At 38.6% G+C, this 27,629-nt stretch overlaps 1 protein-coding gene across 1 annotated transcript in view; it reads left to right on the forward strand.

Moving 5' to 3' along the window:
• gbe1b (glucan (1,4-alpha-), branching enzyme 1b) overlaps positions 1–27,629 on the forward strand; it is a 180,101-nt gene that overhangs the window by 128,171 nt on the left and 24,301 nt on the right. Inside the window, exons 13-14 of the mRNA XM_036149447.1 lie at positions 2,356–2,540; positions 11,898–12,028. Coding sequence (XP_036005340.1) covers positions 2,356–2,540; positions 11,898–12,028 — 316 coding nt within the window. The remainder of the gene's footprint in view (positions 1–2,355; positions 2,541–11,897; positions 12,029–27,629) is intronic.

Consider the following 27,629-nt stretch of genomic DNA (forward strand, 5'->3'; position numbering starts at 1 on the left):
TACAGTTGGGGCAAATTTACAACGTAAGAAAAAATATACTGTATATTTATCAAAAATAGCATTTTCAGACTACAAGGAATCTGCAACTGAGTAGAAGAATTGCCTGTGTGTGTGTGTGTGTGTGTGTGTGTCTGTCTGTCTGTCTGTCTGTCTGTCTGTCTGTCTGTCTGTCTGTGTGTCTGTCTGTCTGTCTGTCTGTCTGTCTGTCTGTCTGTCTGTCTGTCTGTCTGTCTGTCTGTCTGTAATGCGTTGGGCATATGAGATGCTCACGTTTTGATAATCTTCAGTAAAAGTACCACAGTTTGACAGTATGTACAGGTACACTGGAAAAAAAAATTATCTTTTCATTTGTCTAATTGCTTTATTTCTTGTAAGAAGACGTTGTTTTGATAATGCATTCTATAACATTTATTTGATGTTTATTTTATATTAATTAGTGGTATAAATAGATCTTGTGGCAAAAGACCTCACAACAGTAAAATAACACATTTTTACTAGTCCAAACCAGTATTAAGTGCTCTCTGGCAATTTCTCCCATCTTATGAAAAGGGTTAACCTTGGTTTACCGCAGCTGGCCCATACACAGTTTAATGACTGTTCTAAGAAAAGAAGCAAAATATTAAGTAGCAAAATAGTACGTAAATATCCAGAGTAACAATGGATAGTTTGGTTATTTCTGAGCTAAAGGACAAGGGGGAGAGTTGGAAAAAGCACATAAACACATTTAAGCTTGAGGTTCTTTTTATCACAACAGTTTAATTTATTCTTGGTTGTTTTTCAGGTCTTAAAAACAAAATGGAAAAGGTTGCGAATGCACTCACTCTTGCAAAACCGCTTTAATTGTTTTCAATCGGTGTTTTCCTCCAGTCCGTGTTCTCTTCTCCTTTTGACTTTAATTCCTTACTCTTTTGGCTTCTTCATCTTCCTGAAACAGTTTTAATAAACGGAATGGAAGTAAACCGCAACTTTTCACTGTTAAATAGTTTTTTTTTATTATTATTAAATAAAGCATCTAAATAAAAATTAACCAGAGTGCCGTAGTTGATTATTTATGTATGTATAGTGTATAGAGGTCTTTTGGTCTATTTCATGGGAAATAGTCACACAGGAATGTCAGACAATATGATGAACACAATCCCCTGGTGGAAAGAATGAAAAGAAGTCTGGATTTTTAGTGCCGGTATTGAGGTGTAACTCCATGTTCAGGATGTGTGGGAGGCTTTTTATTCATGCAGATGTCACAAAAAGTGGATCTCTCCCATTCCCTTACTCTCTCTTCCTCCTCATGTCTGTCTCTCCTCCTTCGCGTTTCCGCTGCCCTAATTTCGAGGTGACGGCTGCAGCGAGCTTGTTCTGTTGGCAGTCCATTTTTTTTTATTGTTTGCCACTTCCTTAACACCTTCATAATGTTTTTCATTAGAATCTGCTGTCAGTACCCGTCAGTTCCACTCCATCCGATCACTGTGTGTTTTTTATTTCATTTTTCGTTTATTTATTTAGTGCGGTTGCATCCTCCTCCGTCTATTGTCTGTTTCTTCCTCTACTGGGAATTCAATTATCTCGACCAATGTTTTATGATGTTTCATAACATTCACTGACGGATTCATTATCTCATCTCCTCGCATGACAGGGTAGTTGTGGATACTTCCGCAGTTTGCATCCAGATTTTATTAAATAATGATACAATTCCTGGAGGTTTTATTTACACGCTTAACTTTCCTTTTCCCCCTAATTACCAGACTTTTCGGAAAACCACTGCACTCCTGGGAAGTGGAAGAAAAATGTAAAATTTTCAAAAATGTCTTTTAATTAACACAAGGCTATGCTCTGTTGTCGATTTATCTTCCTCTCTGCCTATAGTTTCAACTTTAAACAGGGTTGTTCTTTAGAGCGTCTCCTAATTTGCATCACAGTTGAAGCTTAGTCGGCTTTGCAGAAATAACATCTCAGTGTTTTTTACAACATAGAAATCGGTCTTGGTTGTTTTAATCTACAGTATTTTGGAATAACTGAATCTCTAAGTGTTTCTACATGTTGTAGTTTTCCTTGTAGGCTTGAGCCACGCACAGGCGGGGTCCTGAGTTGCAGCAAGGCTGTCACATTTTCACTCTGCTTTGTTATGAGATGTGGTAACCTCTGGGGGTGACGAAAAGGTCAAAAACTTTCCGGCGTTTTTTTTGTGTGTTTTTTTTTGTTTGATCTCATCCTTTTGTATTTCTCTCTTGTTAAAATTTCACTAAACCTCAGAGGAAAAAGAACCTCATAAAGCATGACACGATAGAGTATGCTAATTCCGAGACGGCTTGCCTTTCCCTTCATTACGTGCGCTCTTTAATAACACTCTCTGTGTTGCAGGAAATGAGTTTGGCCATCCTGAGTGGCTGGATTTCCCCAGAGAAGGCAACAATCAGAGCTACCACTACGCCCGGCGGCAGTTTAACCTGCTGGATATGGATCATCTCCGCTACCATCAGCTCTACGCCTTTGACCGGGACATGAACCGCACCGAAGACAAGTACGGCTGGCTGGCGGCTCCACCTGTAAGGACATCACACACTTACCTTGCTAAAGGTTTCGTGCAGGCCTGAATAATAAAATCACAGAGCGAGAAAAACATTTAAGAGGGCATAGATCATGATTTTTTTTTTTTACGTTTCCTTTCTCTTTGCATGTTGGTGCGTATCTCAGGTTTATTTTCCAAATAATGTCCAAAGCACATGCATGAAGTAAAGGGAGGCAGCTGAAACCTGATGAAGAGTGATAATGGTACAAGACATTGAATTCAGGCGTCAATGAGGAACAGAATGTCCACCTGAAACTATTACTTTCCAAGGCTCCAACTTGAATTTTGGTTCAAAAGGTGGATGCTAACGTGGGTGTTTGTTCAGTGAGGAGGAGGAAGACAAGAGAAATGTGTGAAGCCGTTTGCTTGGAGATTTGAAAGACTGGAAACCTGTCCAGTGGTTTAGAAGCTCTGTTTAGTAAAACCAGTCTGGGTGTATTTCACCAAACCGCTTGGGACAGTTTTTTTTTCTTTTACTGAAAAAGACTGAAAATCTTGCAGAATCCAGATAGATGATGTTTTTCCTCTGATTCTGTGTGTCTAAGGCTACGTTCACACTGCAGGTCTTGACGCTCAATTCAGATTTTTTGCTGAAATCAGATTTTTTTTTTAGGTGACCGTTCATACTGTACTATTAAATGCAGCCGTCATCAGACTTGTGTCTTCTTTAATCCCCAGTTGGTTGAGGCAGATGACCGTTCATACTGAGCCTGGTTCTGCTGGAAGTTTTTCCTTCCTGTTAAAGGAAAGTTTTTCTTTCCACTGTCGCTTCATGCTTGTTCAGTATGGGGGATTGCTGCAAAGCCACCAACAATGCAGACGACTGTCCCTGTAGCTCTACGCTTCTTCAGGAGGGAATGCTGCTTGTCAAGACGTGATGCAATCAATTGGGTTTCCTTAGATAGGACATGTTTTTGGCCAACCTGTATAATCTGATCCATTACTTCCTGTTCGAGGAAGTAATGGTGACTGTAATTGTTTCTGCAAGTGTTCCAAAAAGTTTACTTTAAAACAAAACTCAAAAAGAAAAAAACAACGCAGAGACCGGGCAGCATCTCTCCTTGCTATTATTAGAAAGCTGTTGAGCAATGGGAGCCGACAATATTAAGACCACAGCATAGCAAGACGAGGTGAGGTAAGAAGAAAGCAGCACAGCTATTAACCTCGGTCTTTCGTGGAGCGCTAACTGCTAATGCTGTGTGTGGTTGTGTAGTGAGTGACGTAAAAGACAAATAAAATGCGACATGATCGTTCAGACTGTGGATGCTTTGAGAGAAATCCAATACCTATCCAAATTAGTGCCACACATGGAAAAGGCACAAATCTGCTTTTTTTTGGGAGGGAGTGGAAAGATCAGAATCGGGGCCGTTTACGCTGCCGTGAAAAAGATGATATATGTTGCATATGGGCAAAAATATTGGATTTGGGTCGCATTTCCCTGCACTGTGAATGTAGCCTAAGATCCCGCATGCATCAGTTCTCCCATTTTTTCCAGCAGCTGTGTAACCAAAATACTTTGTATTAGCAACGTATGCAGAGAATGGAAGCAGCTGAAAGTCTTATTTTCTCCACAAAACCAGTTTGTGTTTTAATCATTAAGGTTTAAGTGCAATAATGTAGCTCTGCAAAATATATTCAGAGAACACTGTCTTTCATCCCACTGTAGCGTTTTCTTTGTGGGAACTGTAAAAATTACAACCATTGTAAAACAACACATTTTCTTTCATGATAGCCCTTACGCTTCACTGCAACACCTCCATTAGATTGACGGTTTGGCTCATGACTATGTGCCTTTGTTGACTTTGCTTCTTTTGAAGCCAATATTCGGATTCTTTCAAAAATCCTGCTGCAAAAGATGTTTCAGAGACCGTTTGTGGTGGGAGAGGGCAATTCTGCCCACTTTGCCTATTTGTTTCATAAATCTCAAGATTTTTTCCTCCATAGAGCTTTGGAAAAAGTAGGAATGCTCACTCTGTTGTTTTGTGCTTTGCCAGATCATTTTGAAACATAACTATTTAGAAAGAGTGCCCCCCCCCCCCCAACCACCAAAAAGACGCAATATTTCTTTGCTTAAAACATTCTCCAATGGCACGGTGTATTTTCACATAAAACATCATCAAGCATTTATGTTACTGCCTTTTATTTTGGTGATTTGTCGCTCCTGTGATGCTTTTTGTGTTTGACAAGTGCATCTTAAAATTACTTGTGCTTTTAAAAAGTAAAAAAAAGAAACCATGTGATTTAATTTCAATTAGTTTTAGTTTTTCTGATACTACAGTGTAATAAAATCTCCACTTTAATTACACACACACACACACACACACACACACAATAAATGATTAGCTTCCATAAAAAGCTTACATTCCATTTAGAGACTAAGCCGATGAGAAAACTTGTCCAAGAACATGTATATTATTTAGATATCACACAGGGGAAGAAAGCACCAGAAAAGAAGCTCATTTTGTAAAATGGCTTGTTTTTCTGGCTGTAGCTGTAATTGAGAAGGAAAAAGGTTTTATTTCTGAAGTACTGTGTAAAAACATTTGAAGGAATAAAACAAATCAAGATCATGACTTGACAGGTTTTTGATAAGACCCATCCCATCCCCTCGAAACGGCCCCCAGATTGAACTCCACGTTCTGATTTTCCATGCTGACCTGCAGATGGATTAAAAGCAGCGGAATCTGAAAAATATCCCGCAGCATAATCATATACATGCTTGGATCAGAGGAATCCGGAATTTTGCTCCATCATTAAAAAGTGCATCTTCTTACATGCCGTAGAGGTAAATGAGACAGCGCTTTGGATGCGAGACGGAGGAAAAGGAGAGCCTTTTGGGGAAATGATACGAAATGCTGTTCCCAGAGGACGCTCCTGGCAAGGAAGACAAATATCTTTGGCACGAGTGCTGACCTGCTACACACTGGAGGCTGTTTTTCTTGGCCGTCTCTGTGCTTTTAGTGTGAAATCATACAATAATTGACAGCTCCACAATACACCTTCAAGACGTCACCATCTGTAAAATAAATCACGTGTTAAATAATTTTGTGAAATTATATAGCAGCAGTATTGTGATTATAAGTGCTTTTGTGTGTAAAGCTGTGGCGTCTGAGGGAGGGCAGGATCGTGCATCACCAGCAAAATGTCTCTTGGCCATTTTATTGACACCTCAGTTAAATGAAGGCAGTCAAAAAAGAAATTCCTGTTGATTCTTCAAACAGCGGGGCGGTTTTCAAAATCAAACTGCAAATCAAAGTGAATTTGCTTCAATTTAATGTCAACCCTTTTGCTGTTTTTTAATGTCCAGCGGGTGTTATCGGGCTGTGCGAAACTCAACGGCAGATACAATATCTTCTGTTGTTGCTAACCAGCGGCAAGCAGAGCGGGCACAGCTGGCGCTAAACATACATTGTAGGAGAACAAAGAGCAGGAACAACCTGGAAGTTGAAACCGAGCATTACAGAAACTCTTAAAAGAAACTTTAGTGAAACCTACGGCTAACTGGATCCTTTTGCTTGACAGAACATGAGCTTTGAAGCATTTCTTTCTGATTGTTAGTCCCTGTAAAGATAACCTCGCTCTGTAGGAGACATTGTCCACTAACTGATAACCAGGTGTACCAGGGTTTTAAAAAGTTCCAGTCCTAATATTAAATGTTTCAATCACACCATTTAAAGCTCTTTTAGTCAGACTTTTTATCTACTAAGCATTTTTCATCAGCTTTTTGGAATTTAGCATAATGCCAAGCTGTCCCTAACTCGCCCACACTTTCACTGCCCGTCCACCTGCCTGAAATTAGGATACTACGCTTTTCCCCAATGCCATTCGTTTCAGTTTAATTATGAAACAGTTCACAGCAAGTGTCTCAAGGCAATCATACAGAACGGTCTAATTTAGTTTAGAATGCAAATTAGTCAAAAGTTATTTATGCAAGCCAGCCAAGCCAGTTACCTCATGGCATTTACTTTGCAACTACCCGTCCTTCTGGTGACAGTGGACGAGGAATTGAGTCAATGAATTTGAAGCAATTCCTCATACTGCCGAAAACATGTAGCAAAAACAAAAATGCAAGCTGGGCTTAGGGGAGAGCCTGCTGCAAATTACTGGGATTTGAACACACAGCAAAGACAGAGTAAACACAAAACACTGGTCCAGGAGAACCTTCTATGTGAAAGAAAATTTCTGTACATGGAGTTGATGGCTGAAGTTTGTGGCGCTGTCTAGAAATGAAAAGCAGGTCAGCTGAGACTCACTGGGTCACTAGATCTATAGGATGAAAGGCAGCGAGAGTAAACATGGTTTTATTAGTGGCTCCCTCAAACGTCTCCATGCAGAAAAGATACCCGGTCAAATGCGCAATTATCGGAACAGTTGTATGCACTGCGACAAAAGAGCACTAAATTTAGAAGAAAAACAAATTTAGCTGTTTGGATATATCTACGGTTGCAAAAATATTGATAGATATGGCATGAAAACTAAACTCAATCTAATTAAGGTAATAGTTTCAACAAAAGCATGTGTGTTGAGCAGCTGAAAGCAGACTGACGACCCGAGTAGAATCAGGTTTGACCAGCTAATATCTGCTTGTTAAACTCCCAGTTAGCAAAGCAGCAATAAGATAACACGTTTTTAACAATAAGCATGTTAAAACTGCCACTAAATTTATATTAAATGCTTTGCTCAAGTCTATGTATCAAAAGTAAAATTCCATTTTGGAGAGAAATGGAGGAGAAATGGGGCTCGGTTTCACCTCTGTCTGTTATTTGACTTTAGCCATTCTATGACTGATGAAGATCAACACACCTCTGCCTTCCTTGGCTGACCTGTTCTCTTGCATGTTGTGTTTTCTAATGTGAAGAGAAATTGGCCCTTGTTTCATAATAGTCATACTTCAAGTAAATTAATAAATTAGTGATTGAAGGATTATAGATGCTCTAATCAACTTAAACAAGAAAAGTAGAAATTGAAAAGAACAGTTCATTGAATTTATTTTTTGGGATTTTTTTTTTTGTTTCGGTAGGGCATTGACTCGTTCTCACCAAGGATGTGAATTATTGTGAAGGGCACGTTGCATTTAAGCTTGGATAGTTTTATTCTGTGACATAGACACTGTAATGACTGTGCTGTAGTTCAGTATTTTATGCCCTCTAGATACTAAAACATCCTACAATAATACATCAAAAGAAGTAGATGGCTTGTTTTGAAATGTAAAAAAAAAAACAAAATCAGATCCAATCATCTTTTCATAAACTAATGCATAAAAATAAAAAAATTCAAAACACGCTATCTTCACAACTTTAGCATTGTGGCATTAAAGTTGACTCCAGGAAATGTTGCAGCAGATGCAAATAACAGACTAAAGAGCAAGCCACCGTGGAAGATAATATTTCAATTGCTGGAGCTCCTGTAACTGACCCCATGTGCCAGAGTCTGCCCAGCAGCAGCTGAGAAATGTCTCACTCATTTATTCGGGGCCTAATACGGTGTCAGAAAAAGACTTTTGTCGAACATCATTCACCGATAATGCCAATAATGTTCAGAGATCCAGCTGTAATAACCAGATAAGTCTGAATCCTCTGTAGGGCTTATCAATGACATTGCCAAGGTAATTGCATTTATTAGATACATTCTATAGCTCAGCTGGTTCAATATTTCAGCGCCGACCTGATCCAAGGACGTTTTGTAGTTGAAAGGAGGAGCACGGGATGATTTGTCAGCAGTTTTTTTTTTTTTTTTCTTGTTGTCTCAGGTGCAAATGAACTGAGAGGGAAATGGAAACACGCAGGGAGAATTTGTGATATCTGGAAACATCAGAGATGCAGAGCTTCAAAGGAGCACGCTGTGGATGCGGACTGAAGCGTCTGTCAATGCAGCAGTATAATTTCTGGATGTGTAACACGGGAAAGAAATGTCAATGCAAACCAGTACACTGTGAGCAAGGGATTGTGGCAACCACAGATGACTGGGTTGAGACCGGAATGCCTTTACTGCTCTGACAACAAACCAGAACAGCGACTCCCAAAATACTTGACGATCAAAATAGTGAGATTAATTTGTGAATCTTTGGAAGGAATGTTTGAAAAAGAGAAATTTTCTAGTTTTTTGGCTTGCCGGGTAATGATTCAGTCAGAATTCAGAGAGAGCTAATAGGTACCGGATCATTACTTTACAGACAGGGTTCCAATAGAGTCGTTTAAAAAAATGCCTGAAAGTATAATATTTTCTTCCAGCAGTTCCCAGGCCTGCAGTAGAGAAAAATACAAAATAAAAATCTCTGATTTGCAGATCTGTCTTTAGTACAGCCATTTATGCTATGATAATAAACATTTTAGGTGTGTTTCTTTGAGATTAACATTTTACTATTTTATTATTTTTGTTTTATAAAAATAACTAGATGATGGTGAGTGGCGATCTAAAAAAGTTGTAAAAGTGCATCCCAAACAATTAATAAATAAACAAATAAATAAATAAATATATATATATATATATATATATATATATATATATATATATATATATATATATATATATATATATATATATATATAATTATTTCAAGTGTTTTTGGGTTAAATTTAATGATTGCTTACAGCTAATGAAAACCGCAAATTCATTGTGAGCATGTTGCATAGAACTTAAAAAATCTTTTTGTAGAAATGATGGGCTAGTGAAGTTTAATGTACTGTACATTATATGCTTTCAGTTCTTAGTCTGGGCATGAATTGCCGCGTCAATGCAGTGTGGCATGCAGGTGATCAGGCTGTGGCTCTGCTGAGGTCTTAAGAAGCAAATGTTTTATTCGTGGCCTTCAGTTCTTCTGCGTATTCAGGTCTGGTGTCTCATCTTCCTCTTGACATTACTCTGTAGATTCTCCCTGGGATTTTGGTCAGGGCCACTTTGCTGGTCAATTGAGCGCTGTTCCTGGTCATTAAACCAGGTTTTGGTGTTTCTGGCTTTGTGGCCAGACTTCAAGTCATGCTGGAAAAGGATCTGCATCTCCGTTAATCTTGAACAGATGGAAGTATGAAGCGGCCAAGAATGTCCTGCTGGATGGCTGTGCTGAAGTTGGATTTGATAAAACAAAATGGATCAGCACAAGCAGATGAAATGCACACCCCCCCCCCAAAAAAAAAAAAAAAAAATTATTGACGACTGGAAATTTCATACAGGATCTCAAGGAATTTGGGTTCTGTACCTTACCACTCTTCCAGAGCCTGGGTTCCTGGTTTCTAAATGCATTGCAAAATGTACTTTAATCTGGAAAGAGGACTTTTTACAGTCAAGCCAATATGTTATTCTAATTTTCTCCTTATTTCAGAAAGTGTGCTTTTGATGTCATCTCTGCTTCAGGATTGACATAGCATAAGGAATTGCACAGATGTAGCTCATGCCTTCACAATTCAGTTATCCCTTTTGCTTGTGCACCTATTTCTTCCTGGTTTATCCTTCCACTCAACTTTCCAGTTGAACACTCAGCACTCTTATATAGCACTCTTATATATAGCCATATTCATTACATTTACAAAAATGCTTGAAATAAATCCTTCTGCATGTAACAAATTATTAGTTTCACCTCAAACTGAATTAGTGAATTAAGCGTTAAACATTTACACCGTGCTATGTATGATGTTTTTAGCTTGACCTACCTGCAAGCTCCAACGTTAGGATATCTAGGTTGTAATCACTAAGTTTGCCTCTTAACGTAAGAACCTGAGCTTAGATATGTAAGACATATTAGATGATTACACAACTATGACGACAATAAAAGGGTTGAGATATTATTTTGAAATAAGATTATTAAACTTATAGTGACAAAAACAAGGTTCGGATTTTATTATCCCGACATGAGGTAATGAAACGTTACTCAAAACAAATCATATTTCAAGATAATTACATAATGAAATTGTCACCATGACTACATTACCCTGAGATTTCATCCTGAGATCTCTTTATATCATGAAAATGAGATAATCAGCTCCTTTCTAGATAATTTCCTCCAAACTGTATGCATGACATTTGAGTTTTGGAAAATAAAAAAAACTCCAACTAATGCACTGTCTCTCTTATGAGTGACTATGGCTCAGGTGATCAAAATTGGCCAATTTAACAGGGCTTTTAAGGCTTTACTCCAAACGCTAAAAATAACACCAAATCACATCAAATAGTTAAGCTTGTAAAAGATATTTGGAAATTTTGTTCTGAAAAATGTCTGGAGTCTTGACTTAGAAATTTGGACTTGCAACATGGAATAAAGTTAAGATCCATATGACTGTCTTTGTTAGTAAACCGTGAACATCTGCAGATGAACAAATCGTTACAGTGATGGAAACGCAGTAGACGGAAAGGTTGTGGGCATTTTCTGAGCCATTTCTCAAAAAAAAAAAAAAAAAAAAAAGAGAAATTCTCCCTGAGAGTGCTGACTTCACAAATGGGGATTTATCCTGCTCCCTTTCCATGGCTAAGTTTGACTCAGAACTGTTCCAGGTCAGTGTAGCGCTGCAGGCAGTGACAAAAACAGAAACTTGACTGTCTCTGAGACCTAACTTCAGACTAGAATTTCTTACTTTGATATCAGGCAGCCATATGTTTGTATCTCTCATGGGGACATTGCAGTTGGTGCAGTAGAAATCTAATACATAATTTGGATCTTCCAAAAAAAAAAAAAAAAAACAAAAACAAGAGAGCCTAAGTATAATCACACATGCTCTGAATAGCGGTTTAATTTAATGCACGTGTTTTTAACATGCATGTAAAACTGGACCACACAGGTTTCTTTGACCACTACTTGTAATGGGCAGGTGAAATGTTGTTTTGCAATTCCAAAGCAGTCGCTGTGTCAGCCAGACGAAGTTGGCATTACTTCAGAGCTCTTGGAGAAATGGACCGACTCCAGACTGTCAGCTCATTTCTTAACCTCCATCCTCTCTGCCGGTCCAGTTGCAGGGGTGCTTATCATCTCGTTCAGCCGTGAATATGCTGCCCTGAAATTGGCTTGGGGAACAAGGCACCAAAAATAGGGGGTTGGGTGACATTGATAATCTCTGCTAATGACACGTTAGCCGCGGCTTGCTCCAGAGGAGAGAGAGCTGCCTTTATCACACGCAGCTGTCTAAAGCTGACAGCGTCTGCCTCACACTATCAGGGCCACTGCTTTCCGCTGATGAGAGCCACCTGAAATTTTGATGTGGGAGTGCGTCTCATTCTCTTTTGCATATCTGCGGCCCCCTGATATAATGTTACCCATTATAACTGTTTAAATCCAGTATGAGAAAGGTAATGACTATTCATGAAGAAATACTTAACTTTAATTTTCCCTTTGCTTTCCCTCCTCCAGGCCTACGTCAGTGCCAAGCATGAAGGGGACAAGGTCATTGTGTTTGATAGGGCAAATGTGCTCTTTATCTTCAACTTCCACCCCAGCAAGAGCTTCCAGGACTACAGAGTGGGCGTAGAAGCACCAGGAAAGTATCCTTTTTTATTCTGCTATGGCATGTCATGACTATCCTTTTTTAAGGTTCAGACATTGACGTTCCCTTTGCACAATGCCATGCTGCTCACGGTAATAATATCCTTCTTGTGGGAGATGGTGACTTGAGTCTGTGACTTAGTCGTGTTGCACTTTAGTCGTAAAAACAACAATTTCAGATTTGGATTTGTGCCTGAAAGACTCGAGATTTGACTTAGACATATGCTCTTAAATTTGTGCTCTTAAGACTTAGGGTTAAAATAATGCTTACACTTTAAAGACTACACATATAGCTCAAAAAAATCTGAATGGCTGGGAAAAAAAAATATTACAGAGAAGTTCAAATCTTCTTCTGATTGTGTATTTGTCTTTTTATAACCACACTTTTTTTACATTCTCTTTCATTTCATAGTAAATAGGACCACATCTATCCAAGGACGTTTACTTCAGTGCAGACTGTGACGCACCAAAACCTACTTTAAGAATCTTCATTGTCATTATGTAAGCATAATAAAATTTGTGATTAGACACTGGCTCAGAATTCACACAGATTGACAAAGACTCAAATCAGGACATGATATTCAAATAGCGGAATAAACGGACAACACTTCCTGAGAAGCTCAAAACTTAAATAGTCCTTAATCCTAATTTAGAACTATTTGTTCCCAATGTCGCAAATCTTTGCACTGAAAATTATCATAAAAACACTAAATGCTATATAATTTACTATACAGTAAAGGACCATTGGATGTTAACATTACTTACAAGAATATTTTTTCCAAAATAAAAACCTTTTCTTAAGGTTGAAGCCCAACAATAGCAGGTGTTCACCTATTTCTAATATTTCTGTTTGAATAGAAGTACAGATTTGTATTTCTAGTGGGGTAATTAATATACAGTAATAATAATTACAAATTATGTTTAAGGTATATCTTATTATTAAAGTATTTTGCCTTATTTTTGTATTCCAAATAATTGACAGCAGTTTTTGCACGTTGAATTGCATGCTTGGGATATTGAAAGACTTTAAATGTCCATGTGTCAAATTGAGCTTGATAATAATTGCAGTTCCTGAACTGCAGTAATTCAGTGTTTTTTGGCAGAAGAGAGATTTAAAGAGTTTTTTTTTTTTTTTAATCACTCACAAGATTTTGCCAGGGTAATAAGAGGAGTCAGAACTGAAAATCTGCAACTCAACAATCTACGCACAGAGATATGGGCTTTTTAACAACCCAAAATGTTATTGTACACCTAAAGAACTCTATGAGCAAGTGAGAGCTGTATGCAAGTCCCCAGATAATGATGCCTCATTATATATAATATCAATTTAAAGTAATAACCACATTCCACTCATACCAGCTGCATTGGGAAATGCTACGGAGCTACTAATGTAGTAGCTGATGAAGTCTTTACTTTTCTTATTGTCAGCACTCTCCAAGAATTGCTCACACCGACAATGTGTCAATCATTACAATTTTGTTCTTTACTGGATGCTAATACCGGTTATGAATATGTAGTTATGGGAAGAATTTTCACTGGCTTTTAGTTCTCGGTTTTATCAGGCCATTAGAAAACCAGTATACTTCTGTCTAACCTAAATTGTACAAAAAACCCAATAATTGTCATTATTTATACAATAAGAATCAAGGCAAAATGGGGGGAAAAAATCTACACACTTGCTGCACCTTGTTAAAACCTATGGATGTGGCAAAGGCACACTTAGTTAGGCAACATATAGCTGCTAATCAAATGCTATTCATGAATTGATCCTCAGCAACCTTTACCATCCCTATAAAATCACAGGTTTTGACATGTTGCTATCCTGGAGCACCCAGGTGTGTATTAACACAATGCCAAGGTGGAAAGACAACATTGACCTTAGAAAAGTAATTGTTGCTGCCCATGACTCTGGGAGGATAGGAAGGCCAGACCCATAATTTGAAGTTGTTGCCAGTCATTGCATTCCTTCTCCATTTCGTACCTTTGCAGTTTTGGTTGTTTGATATCTTTTGCAGATGTCAAACTGCCATCTACAACTGAATATGTTGATTTTCTACTTAGAGTAAGGAAATGTTATTTTGTAGTTATAAATCCCATAATTATCATGCAGCAGAAAATTCCTTATAGCGTAACTCACCCCAAAATCAGCTTTTTTAGCAGATAAACTGTTTTGGAGGGGAAACTTTAATGTCACTTTGCAATTATTTACATTTTCATGTGAACTTCTGCAATGTTTGTCTTAAAACAGTCTTAGCACTGCCCTCTTAGGGTTGAACGGTGGCTATTGCAGTTGGAATTTCCTTCTGGTTGAATCAGTACATTCTTTCGCATCATAGCTCCGGGTTCGGGTGTAAAAGCCTCTCGGTCAGACACGGCTGTGGGGATTAAGACGCAGGAGTTGGAATCATGGACATCGGGAGCATTGATCAGTAGTGTTTAGTGTCTATTACTGCTTTGAGCGTTAGCCTATGTTAGCAATGATGCTACTAACATCACTTTCAACATGCCACTTTCCGTCCCGCTTAACCCTCACCGCTCATCGGCACGCTTAGCCCTACCCCTCAGGGTCTCTTGGTAACGCCCACTTTGGAGGCCTTTTTTTCAAAATTTGCCTGTGGGCGGTGATGCTTTTACATCGTTTCACAGTAAAATGCAATCTAAAGTCTGCACATGTTGTCTTTTACTTGTAAACCCGACCGGATCCACTCTGCTGCAGTTTGTCACGAGCTGCAGGTGTGACCAATCAACAATGTGACTTTCTGCAGTTCTTTTTTGTTTTCCTCTCTCAACACCTATCACCATAGCAATGCAGAGGAGTCAACAGAACATTCTAGAAGTTTCTTAAAAAGAGATGTACAATGGAAACCAGCACTTTTATTTAACCTACTCCCATTTGCCAAAATCACAGGCTGGCCTGGCACACTGCCCACTAAAACTTATGCGAGGCAAATATGTTTCAGCTGATTCAGTCCAGATTTGCTGCGGCTCTAGTCAAACTGTGGATATACAAAGTCTGAGGCATCTACTATATTTTTATATGGGTTTTCAGTGTTTATTTAGGCGAGGCTAAGAATATTCGATTTTTCCTTGGTTTAATCACTTATAAATCGGACATAGTGACTTTTGCAATAGTCGTTCCACTTGAAAAATATTGTTTAACGCGTTAGTGTCCCACAAAAACTACATTTTACGTTTACACTTTATAAATTTGGAGCTGTACTTGATTTATATCAGATATGTAATTCCAGGCGGAAATAGCTCTTGAAACCCTTTGGGCTTAAAGGGTTAAGCAACACTGTAAAGAAGAATTGGTAAAATGTCTGAAATATATCAGAAATTGTTAATGTCATACAGAAAATTACTCCTGGGAGTTATTGCAACTAAAAGTGCTTCTAAAATGTGTTGACTAATGAAGTGCAGGTGCGTAACTAGTTTTTCACTCAGCCTTTCCATTTTGGCTTCCTCCGTATTTAACAAATGATGATTTGGTGGAATCTGTCTTGTGCTTTTGTACACTTAATGTTAAATATGACTAATTCTACGAACTTGTAAAGACCAGAACATTTGTATTCTGTTCTGAGATGTAAAAGTTGAATTTAAAGAGGGTGTACATTTTCCCATTACCATCAACCCTTCTCTTTTAAATATTTATTCTCAGAAGCAAATTCCCAGAATTGTTTTGCTCCTTTATCAGATTTGCATCATGCTTTCCTTTGATCTTCAGATTCACTCTTGATGATTTTAAAGGCTTGACTTGTCTCCTAATTAAACTCCTACATTTTGACTGGGACACAAGACATTTTAGGGTACTAAAAATGTCCCCTGAGAAGACTCTAGGCTGAGAAGTGGATCAGAGATTTAAGCACGCTGCGTGAGCCCTGTTAAAAATAAACGAGACTTGTAAAGACCCACAGTTTTAATGACTTTTTTTTTTTTTTTTTCCCTCTCCGAGGCTGGCACTTTTTGTGTCGTAATTGTTGAGGGGGAATATGAGTGGTTGTTTATTGCATTGTTGTTATGCTGTTAGAGAGAAATAATATCAGAGCCCAGTGATTCAGAAAGACACTGTTTAGCTACATTGGCTGTCAGGAATTTAATGAGTCCCCCAGTTGTGATTGCAGCAGGCCTGGTGATCAGGAATGTGGAGGGGGACAGGAAGCTGACAGATCTGTATTTTTCATCGCGGACACGGCTCCCTTATGAGGCCGGCTGCGGCTCACACCATCAGTCTCCCTGGTGGACATGAGGCTGTGCTGCTGCGTTGGTTGTGATTAAAATATAGTGATAATGAATTAGAAGGCAGTCCAAGTTTGTTTTCCTCTGGATGTTGTTAAAATCCCAATCTATTCTATGATTAATTAAGATGATGTCGCAAGTGAATGCATCTTCTTTTTTTTTTCGCTTTCTAACGATGCCATAACAAAAGCATGAGAATATATTTTAAACACAAATAAAAAATACTGTCAAAATAAATGATCTCAAGGAGACGTTGAATCCATTTTTCTCTGAAAGTTGGATTAAAGGCAATTAAGTTATTATTGTGCCATAAAGCCTAAACAGATTAAAAGCAAAATTATATTCATGAGGCTTTGGGGCTTTCACATTTTATTTACGATAAAACACCAAACTTCAATGTTTTCCATTGGGATTGTATCTAATAGATACAATCCCAATGGAACACATAATTGTAACGTGGATTAGGGTGATGATGATGTCTGTCGAACAAGAAGAGCATTTAATCAGAGAAGCTAGCAAGACGCCTATGGTTACTCTGGGAAAGCTGCGGAGATCCACAGCTCAGGTAGGAGAATCTTGGGATAGGGCAACTGTTAGTCATGCACACTGTCGTTGATCATGAAGTGGGAAGAAGACGGCCATTACTATAAGAATAATACAGTAAGTCCCATTTGCAGTTTTCAGGGGCTTTTCTTCAACATCAAGTTGGTCAGAGTTAATGGGAAGAGGGTGGAAACACCTTGCGATCTACAATAGAAGCAGAAAATAATTCGAAGACAAATGTTTGCCGCACTTTTCAGATTTTTATTAACAAAATAATTAAAGAAATCAATGTATATTGTCCTGCGATAGACTGGTGACCTGTCCAGGATGTACCCCGCCTCTCGCGCTTTGACAGCTGGAGATGGGCACTAGCACCCCTCACGACCCCACAAGGGATAGACGTGTTAGAAAATGGATGGATGGATAATTGTCCTTCCAATATACAATTATATACTACAGTATTTTCTGTTAGTCTATCGCATCGAATCTGCATAAAATCCTCTGATGTTTGTGCATATTATTACTTTTTCAAGGCACTGCATGATGCTTTAATTGTGAGTTTGTCTGATGCGAGATAATTGTACTTTTTGCCTCATGTTTTTAGCTCGATGTCGAGGGGGTGAATCTTGGGCAAAGCGCTAATAGCCAAGCTGCACAGTGTCTCTAACATCGTTTTTGAGGATTTATTTTCATTTAGATAGAACCACATCTTTTCCTCCTGGTGCTTCTTTTGATGTTTAAGGAGAGGCCTCAGACACTGGGTGTGGGTTGAGAGGAAATGCAAATAAATGTGAGGGCAAAGCTCTGGCTGTCATTATACAGAGAGGCGGTAAACACATAAAGGCAAATGTGCTGTGTGTGTGAGCAAGGTAAATGCGCGCCGCGTATGAGGAGATGCAGATCCTCCGATGGGAATGTGTGCAGAGGATCCAATTAGGGGAGAAGACAGATGAAAGTGCCACTCTGAGGCAGAGGAGGTAAACAAGACAAGCTCAAAGAGTCCAAAAGTGCTTTTTCATTACACTCAGCTGTCATATACTTAAACTTTCTTCTACCTGTGTGAGGGTCAGGATGTCGCCATGGCGCTCTGTTCTGCAGCCATATCTGGAACTACTATAATAGCCAGATGAAGCTGACCATGCTGTGCGCCGCTGAAAATTGATCCACCAAGGAATGATGTTTCCTTTGGCAATGTAGCAAGTATCGTATTATATCTGAGTGTCCCTCCAGAGTAAAAGGCAAAAAAAAAAAAAAAAAAAACATCACTGACGTTCCTTTTGTTGCTTTCTGTCACATGTTTTAAGCTGCCGGCTTTTTAACTCGTCCCCAGGTGTTATTTCTCACCTGTGTCGCTTCCATAGTAATTATTCAGCTAAATAAGCATGGTGTTGGCAAGCGCAGGGTTGTTTGATGTGTACAAGGAGTTTTTGCTTAAACAGCGCCCCACACATTTTTGGCAAGCCTGGTTAAAAAAAAAAAAAAAAAAAAAAGTGGAAAAAAGTCTTCGAATACAATAAACCTTGAATCTAGTTTTAAAAAGTTGCTGAAATGTTTAGATAAACACAACTTTTACATTTATTATATGCATTTCACAATGCATATAATATAATTTCTATATACTGATTTGAGTTGCTGAGAAACCTTTAAGTAGTGTTGCATAGCTTATATGATACAATATGATGTGACACAGGGGCTATGCCATTAAAGGTTGCCAAATGTGCATTATTTTTTATAAGTCGTGGAATGGAGACAAGTAATTGGTTCCTCTCTTAAACTCGAAAATATCTACAGTTGCAGCAATATTTAAAAGGTTTAGAACAAGGAGAATTTTGAAGGGGAAAAAAAAAGCCTGGAAAGTGTGGCCATCCCATATTGGGGAGACCCGGTGATGAACTCTAAAACCTAGAACCTTGCTGTATGTTTCCTTCCCTCTCAGCCCATTTCCTATGTGGGGAAAACACAGCAAGGGAAGTCCACAAGCAAATATATATATATATATATATATATATATTAATAAGATATTCAGAGAAAAAAGCTGACTAAGAACCCAAGTTTATGTTGCCACAAGACAGCAGATAGGACGGTAAGAGAGCTAAATAAACATCTAAAGTTTACTAGTAGGGAACTGCGGCAAATGGTTCAGTGGGAGATAATGCCACTGCAATAAAAAAATAATGTATTTAAAGGCTTTTTACTCGGGTCGTAATGAGATCTCTAGATATTAAATTGTCATGATATTTCTCATTAAAGTAAAGTCTGTGCTGTCAGTGTGACTTTCTCTAATGAAGTAAGTCTAAGTCACTGTTATGGGCCCTGTTTTACCTAAAGTTAAGCCCAAAAGTATTCATAGCTCTGTCAGTTTTAGATTTTAAATTATTTTCATTCGACGGAGAAGTTTGTTTCTGGTAGGAAATGAGGCATAAAATATATAAAAGGGGCATCTACGTAGAAAAAAAGCTTTAATAATTGCCAATAGGCTTTTGGTGTGTTTTTTTTTTTGCATGTTTCCACTGTTAATTGGACAATTTATCTTTGATGATGAAGTTCCAGTCAAGGTTGGAAGTCATCCTTGCCATGACCATATTCTTCAGCTGCCTCTCCCGATCATCCATCAAATTCAAGTCAGGTCTATGTGGAACTTATAGAAAAGAGAAGTGGTGACAATGAAGATGCAAACTATGAGAGCACCATGCCTTGCTAACCATTAGCCACTAACGAAGCCAAAGTTGTCATCTGCTTCGAACCAATCTAGTCCTCACTACACCAAAGGGCTTTTTCAGGGTTTTATTTATTCTGGACCTCATTTAATAATTCTTCTAATATCTAACAACGTAGACTGAGATTTTTTAAAACACAGTTTGGATTTATGAAATATTCATTCTTGTGATGGAAACTCAAAAAACTAGCATTTTAATCCTTAGGATTTAAAAAAATGTCAATATATGTACTAGTAAAACCTGGATTGGATTATTCACTAATTACAAATTGATACAGCTTATGTCTTTTTAAACCTGTCTTTTTTTTCTATTGGTGAAAAGAGATAGCAAAATATTGCAAAATGTTATCTTACTCATTAACCCAGTATGGTGTATTTTTCTGTTTCATGAATTCATAGTATTGTAACACACCTACCTTTAGCCCAAAGATACATACATATAAGAGTAAATCATAAAAAGGAGACTGAGATTCAGGTTTTTATTCTTTGCAAACAAGGCCAATCTTCAGACCGCAAGGGACTCAAATGAAGCACTACGCAGTCTCATGCAGTCAGCAGACGAAGGGAAGAACATTCGGGGTGATGTTGACGTCTTGTATAGACAACCTAAAGCAGAATTTCAGCTTGTGACTTACCTCTCTTTGAAAAGGAATCCTGTCTACATTATAATGATGAAGGAAGGGGTAATAAACAGGAACATCTGTGATTACAGAGGTTTTGTGTCTCAGTTTGAGGATCGAGCAAACGGATTACCGAAATGCATGTCAGGTTGAGAGTCTGAGGGGTTTTACTTCAAGCTGTAAAGTAAATGGCTCCATTGTCAGGCAAAACCTTAGCAAGGGATCATGACATCAATGCTTTCACTTGATTTAACAAATGGAAATGTGTAAACAAAAAGTTTACACATTTCCATTAAAGCCTTTACCAGGGGCTTCAGTAAGTGCTGCGGAATCCGAAACTGTAATTTTTTTTTTTTTTTAGCTCTAAAGGTACAGTCTGCGATTTTTCCAGAAGTTTCCCCAAGTCCATTTTTGAATATCCACGCATGCGCAAGACCGTTTTTCCTGATCTTGCGCTCCTCAGGTGACCTGACCCTAGCCAGATGTATTTCGCTCCGCCTAGCTCCACTCATCCATCTGGGACAGATCCATAGGAATGGCGTTTCAGAAGGCTGGGCCTCATCAAAAATCCTTGCATATGATTGGATAAGCCACTTGTCTGTCATCTTTATCGACGTGCTATTTCAACCACTCACACCAAAGCCAACCCGTGACGCTGATGAGAGCGATGCATGAAAATAACAAAACTTTTTCTTTTTCTTTTTAATGTGTTTGCGGCTGTAGTGGCACACGTTTTATTGACAGAGCTGACAGGAAGAGGGGGGAAGACAGTCGGCAAAGCGTCGCGGGTCGGAGTCAATCCCGGGCCGACCGCGTCAAGGACTAAAGGCCTCCTAATATGGTTCGTGCTAACCGCTCCACCGCGGGCGCGCCCCGGAAAGCAAAACTTGCCAAATCCGATCGGGAGAAGGGCGAAAACATCGCTTCCACCAACAAAAGCCTTCAGAGCCGTTCTCTGATGCTCTTTTAATTAAACAATATTAGGTAAATTGGACAACACGGAAGAAATAGCAGCATCAATGTTAACGCTTGCTTCCTGGATGCGAGCCGCCATTGCTATCAAAACAGTCTCACGTCACGGTCGCTTCTCCACTACGTCACATCTATGAAACTCCAGCCCTGCGTCCTGATTGGCTGGACAATAAAACTGGTTGGAGAAATCACTCTCTCCATGGGAGATGTCCCAGATGGATGTGAGTGAAGCTAGGTGGAGCGATAGCAATCTGGCTAGGGTCAGGTTACTCCTCAGGGGGGTCATGTGAAGAAAAAAATCTCCCAAATCCACCCTGGTCGTATTTATTTCTACTGAGGCCTTGCTCTTCTTGTCATAAATATGAACGTGGTTGGCTTTTTGCGACTCTCAGCCATGTGAAAAGTATACGGTGAGAACATTGGAGCTACAATGAACAGCTAACATCGAAGCTAACTGCTAAGCTAACCGGATACATAAACACTAGAAATGCACATGCCCAGCAAGGCAGAAACTAACAAGGAGCATGAGGGACTCAGAATGTTTGGCCTGTGGGACAGCAAATAGATAAGGTGATTCCCCCGGAACTTGAGGCCCAGAGGGGCGTGAGAACAGGAACAAATCTCTGACAAATCCCTGCCTTCGGACTGAACAGCACAGATTGGTTAGCATTTTTATAGGCCTGCAGCTCCCACCGAGATCACATTTTTAACCTCTTTTAATATTGTATTGACTACTTTCAGGATGGAAGGACCATTTTACCCAGTACAATGACAAAAAGTGGTTCTGAACAGGATTACTAACTATAGCTTTTAAGTATGCTGAAATTCAAAGTTGAAACTGCATTTCTATTTTAAAACGAATAAGAGGTTTGTCTTGATACCTCAGGATCGATCCTGAGTCTCACATTGTATGACTGTTTGGCCTCTTCGTACTTTCTGAAAAGCTTTCCAGTGTTTGTGTGTGTGTATGTATGTTTTTATCTTTCTCTGTGGGGGAAAAAAAGTTAAGCAAACCCCCTCAACAAAATATGTGAGTCATTAAAATGCAGGGGCTGTCGGGTTTTTTTCTTGGGCTCTCTCCCATCAGTGTTATTTATTTTCCCTCCATCTCATGGTGGACACAATCTTCAGACAGTGGTCTTTATCTGTCTGGTTAGAGTATTTGAAATCCCAGCTGGATTCCGTCATGAAAGGTGTACCTGTAGGGGCAGATTGGTCTTTGATTTACACTGTGCCAATAGGCAGTTGCGATTTTGTCAGGTTATCATTCTCCCTTTCTGTCTGAGCTTTTCCTGGGCTGCCGTGCAGAATAATTCAACTGTAGATATGGTATCACTTACTCACCAGAATTTTGATCAAAATAGGAACTGTGATATATAAGAAATGTACTCAAAAATCATGCGTCTTTAGATAATGTAAGAAAAACATTTGTGTTTATTTATTTTTTTTACTTATCCCGCAGCAGAGTGGTCTAAGGTATTGAAGTATGACTGCACTCATAACTGTAATTATCCAATAGACAACTTAAAAAAAAATTAAATAAAACTTGCTGGTTCAAGAGCTGCAAGAGGCTTTTTGGAGAAGATTTGGAGAAAATAGTTCATAGAGCTAATAACACCATGTATGGAAGTACTTTACTGACAATGGACACTGATAAAAGAGAACATTGTCTTACTTATTTAACTACCTGCCTTCAAACATACACAGATGCCTTTTTGGTGTGCCAAAAAGGCATCTGTGTATGCCTTTTTGCCTTTTCCTCAAATCCAAGATTGGTCTGTCATTTTTAAAGTATGTCTGATTCTGATTAAGGCAACAAGTGTGTCCAATTGTGCACTTGACTGATTTAGTGCGTCTTACTTTTCATTTGTCACCAGCTGGTTAAACATCTATACAGCATATTTCAATTAGAATTTCACTTTTGTCACTCGGGTTTCTTTGTACAGCATTGTGCATCAACATAATTCCAGATAGCATGGCCTTTTTTGAGGCCATGATTCCATACTTTTTTTTTACTATTTTAGAAGTAATTATCTGATTTGAAAGACACAGGAAATTTGTATTTGTGATTTAACTATGCAATATACTTTCAAGTTTGACTCTAAAATATGACATTTGACCTTTAGATATATGTACTCAAGGATGTCTGTTTTTTATCATTCTTTAATATATTAAAATGTTTAACCAATCTAGAACAGAAGCTGGTGGAGTACATGCAGTTCCAAAACACAATTATATGGAATGTAGGTTCTTGGTAAATAGAGATATGGGGGAAAAACTCTAGACAGAAATGTAGTTTATTTGTGCACAAAACCGTGGATTTTAGAGGAAAGCTGATAAAAGAAGAAAAGGCAAAGCAATAGCCTGCCAGCTGAATCTGAAGGATTTAATTGACAAGTTAGTATAGTAGAAGGCCTCAGTTATTGCAGCTTTAATGTAGTTGAACTTGTGTTTGGCCTCGGTGGTGGTGGTTGTGCTTTCTGTGCCGTTTCCCAGATGTGGAAAATAGTGAAGCTCTGTTAAAATAGTTTAGAGCTTAGAAACTTTGATAACTCCCCTAACATATATTTAATGTTATTAATGTTAAATGTTAGTTTTACATTTACAGCCCTTTTATATAATTTTAATCTTTAAAATAATTAAGATTTTGATTTAGCGGTGTGGAAAAAATAAAGTAAAATCCAACCTTTTTAAGGATTTTATTTTTAAAATGTGTTCCATTCAAGGTGTCTGACAACTTTTAAAGGTGACCTTTTATGTAATAGGACACAACAAAAACCATTCAGCTTTTTTTTTTTGGCAATAAGTAAATTTTTTATTGGTGTCTGAAAAACGAGCTGTTTCAAAAACTTCTCCATTATTTCATACGTCACAGTCGGCAGGCACTGCTCTTTTCTAGGGCTGGATGATATAGAAAGAAGCATATCGATGAAATATAAATCAGATTCATCGATATCGATAATTACCAATAAAATGTATTCATATTTTAAGTGCAGCCATGGCCATTTTTATGCTTAATGACCTATTTTTAAATAAATAACACTGAATTCAAACACAACCTGTTATTCAACAAATTTTTTACCAAAACTGTAAGTCTTAAAAAAAGGGGGAAAAAAACACATTACATGCTCTCTGAACTCTTTGACGTTTGGTGAAGGAGTTTACTTGGTTCTGCGATTCTGATTGGTTGGGAAGGTGTAATGACTGTAGTCTTAACCTACATAGGCTTAATGCAAAAGGAAGGAAAACTGCTCTTCTATTTAACTTTTTATTTACTTTTTTTTTTCTATTGAACCACACGTCTATCGATCAGTATATATATCGTAATTGAATTATCATCCAGCCCTACCCCTTACCTAGCAAGCCAAGCCCAGCTCCTCACCTAGCGACACAGTCGGAAGTAAAAATCACATCTTACATTGAACTTCTAATTGTGGTGAGGACCATAATTGGACTGAAACATTACCAGCTAATAAACTGTTAGCACTGTGAGGATCAAGTTTTAGTTTTTTTTCCCCATTCCTGTTTCATCAGACAAAAGCTGGAACATAATGTCCATGGTGAAAGATATGCAATGCTGAACATTCTAGGAGGGAATGGTTAGAGCTCTCAGTTTCTGTCCCAGTGTTGTGAAGTTTTATAGGATTAACCAAAGGTTTTGGTAAAAGTTGGTTGTATAGAGCGTTATCAGCTGGGATCCAAGTAGGTCTGACTGACATGAATTATTGTAAAAAAAATAAATAAAAAAATTCATGTCTGGTTTTCTACTGAATAAATTTACTCAAAGGTTGGATTATTCCATTGCTGGTTAAAATCTCATTTAATCATGCGTCAAACCCGCTTATGTTCTTTAAATGGTGTAGACAATTGTATCTGCATTTTGTTAGCTGTTCCCTGATCGTAAAATTATCAAAAGTCACTTCAGAAAAAGTCTGTACTTTACCATTGTACTAGCTGTCTCTTTTTTCCGTCACAGAAACATTTGTTTCTCTCCGATGTAAGTTAAATCAGAATGCATGGTGACATTGAAAAGACTAGACTTGGCATTTACAAGACTTGCAAGGCCATGCCGCATTCTTTAGATGTGTGCACAGAGCTCACTTAACTCTTGTTTACCCACGCCGGCAGGCTGTTACTTCCATACAGGTAGAAAAAAAAAAAGCAACAATGAGCTTATAGAGAAACTAAGTGGTGGCTGGGGCTGAAATTGTGGTCATGGCATGATTGTTTTCAGGTCATCAATGACTCTAATCTTCAAGCTTTTGGTCTGCCTTGTTTTCTTTCTAGTCATTGGGTTGAAACTGATTGTGTTCTTTAATCTACCTCTTTATTCACGAAGGCTGTATTGATTACAGAGCTTCACAGCTGAACTGCGAGCTGTCTCCGCAGTCGTCTGTAGCTACCAACAAAGACGTAATCGCTCAAACTCTTCCAACTACCAATTTGTGCTGGTTCTCACTTCCTTGTAGAGGGGTTTGATAGGGAACTCTAAATTACTGTAACTATGCCTCATTTCCAGGACCTTTCTGTGTAACACACACACATTCACACACACACACCCAGACAGAGACACGACTCAGCCTCAATATTAAAACCACTGACAGCTAGAATAACATTGATTATTTCATTACAGTGGCCCCTGTCAAGGGGTGGAATATTCTTTGTAGAGAGTGAACACTGAATTTGGTGAGTCGAAAGCAGGAGAGAGTGGCCTTGTGTAACAATCTCAGTGACTTTAACGGGGGGCCAAATTGAGATGGCTGGACGAGTGGATCAGAACAGCTCCAAAGCGGGCAGAACCGAGGGAACATCCCTTAATGCAGTGGTTACTTCCTGAAACGAACTAGAGAGCCAGTATTCCAATGATGGGGTCATGTGTACCCAATGCTTTTAAGAGCAAACGCTCACCAGTGTGGTCCCAGAAGTGCTGCCGTGGGACAGCTTTTTTATGTTTTTTTTTTTCTTTCTTTTTTTTAACAATAACGCAGGCAGGGAAAGAAGTAAATATCAGGACACAGGAAGCATCAGTGAGGTCCTGCTAAGTCCATGTTTCTGTTCATTTCACATGGAAACATGGTTTTGTGTCCGTTGTTGATCTGCTGGCGATATGTCTAGGGGGAAAATCACATGCTGGCACAAGGAGTGCCAAGTGAGAGCATGGTCGGTACATCTGTGGATGTTTCACCTTCCCAATCATGCAGACCACATACCTTTTCATGGCAAAGTTCGATCTAGGTTGACCCTTCACGGCAAAACCAGTTTGGATATTGCATTGGAACAAAACTCACAGTTCGCTTAATTCTAACTCACGGTGTTAATTGGCTGTCGCAATTCCCAGATCTCAGTCTCATCCAGTGTCTGTTAAGTGCTTAAACCAACCATGCAAATCTAATGCATCTCTTAAAGTCTAAAAAATGTGTAGTTGCAGCTTTTGTTATTATAATTCCTCAGACCTTCTCAGTTTTTTCGTGGAGTCTGTATCTGAATAGGACAGAAAGATAATATGGGGAGAGTTATTTAATCACTTGCCTATTTTCTTACGTTCCTCACCTTCCAAAAAATAAGCGGCCTCAAATTTCTATGGTAGCTTTACGCTTGTGTTGAAAGTCAGAATATCATCCAAAGTTTCAGAAAAGTTAAAGAATGATTAGAAATAAGTAACTGATCCCCTAAAATATAATAATCCAAGAAGTATGGCTCCTAAGAATTGGTTATGTAGGCACACAGCTCAATCAGTTATATAACTTGTCCATAGAGTCATAGTCTTTCATTCTAACCTCCCAAATTCTATATAGTTCAATTACATTTTATTTATATAGCGCCAATTCACAACACATGTCATCCCAAGGCACTTTCCAAAGTCAAATTCAATTAAATCATACAGACAGGTCAAAAAGTTTCCTATCCAAGGAAATCCAGCAGATTGCATCACATCTTGACGAGCAGCATTCACTCCTCACAGGCTAAAGCCACTTAACAAAACTTTGGGAGTTTCAAAGTTTCACCCAGGTCAAAATCATTATTGTTTTGGTCAATTTTACAGCTGCAAGCCGAGCAGATGATGTGTTTGGCTAGAGTTTGCTAGTAGCAGAAATTATGCACATGCATAAAAACAATTTTGAACAAGGAGAACACACTCAGAATGCCAGAATAGTGTTTTTTGCGAAGAGAGAAGGTGATGATTCACTCAAGCAATTAGAGCAGGGGTGTTTAAAATGCATCCCTGGGCTATTGGCAGGCCTCAAAATTATGTTGCACGACCAACAACCGCATTCAAGAATGGTACAAAGTTGACCCGCCAACACGGTCTGTTCATGCTCAGCAAACGCTTCTTTCATCCCTTAGGGTGAAATTCTCACTGATGCAGGTCAGGGGGAGAGAAATGTATTTTAATTTATTCGACTTCATCAAAACAGACTTGTAACATCCATGATGTAACAACCATAACTTGGTTAAATAAAGCAAGTGCTTTTGAAGAAAGAGTAACCCGTACCCTCCTCCTCCTCCTCCTCT

This window comes from Fundulus heteroclitus, chromosome 18 (assembly GCF_011125445.2).
Source record: "Fundulus heteroclitus isolate FHET01 chromosome 18, MU-UCD_Fhet_4.1, whole genome shotgun sequence".
NCBI lineage: Eukaryota > Metazoa > Chordata > Actinopteri > Cyprinodontiformes > Fundulidae > Fundulus > Fundulus heteroclitus.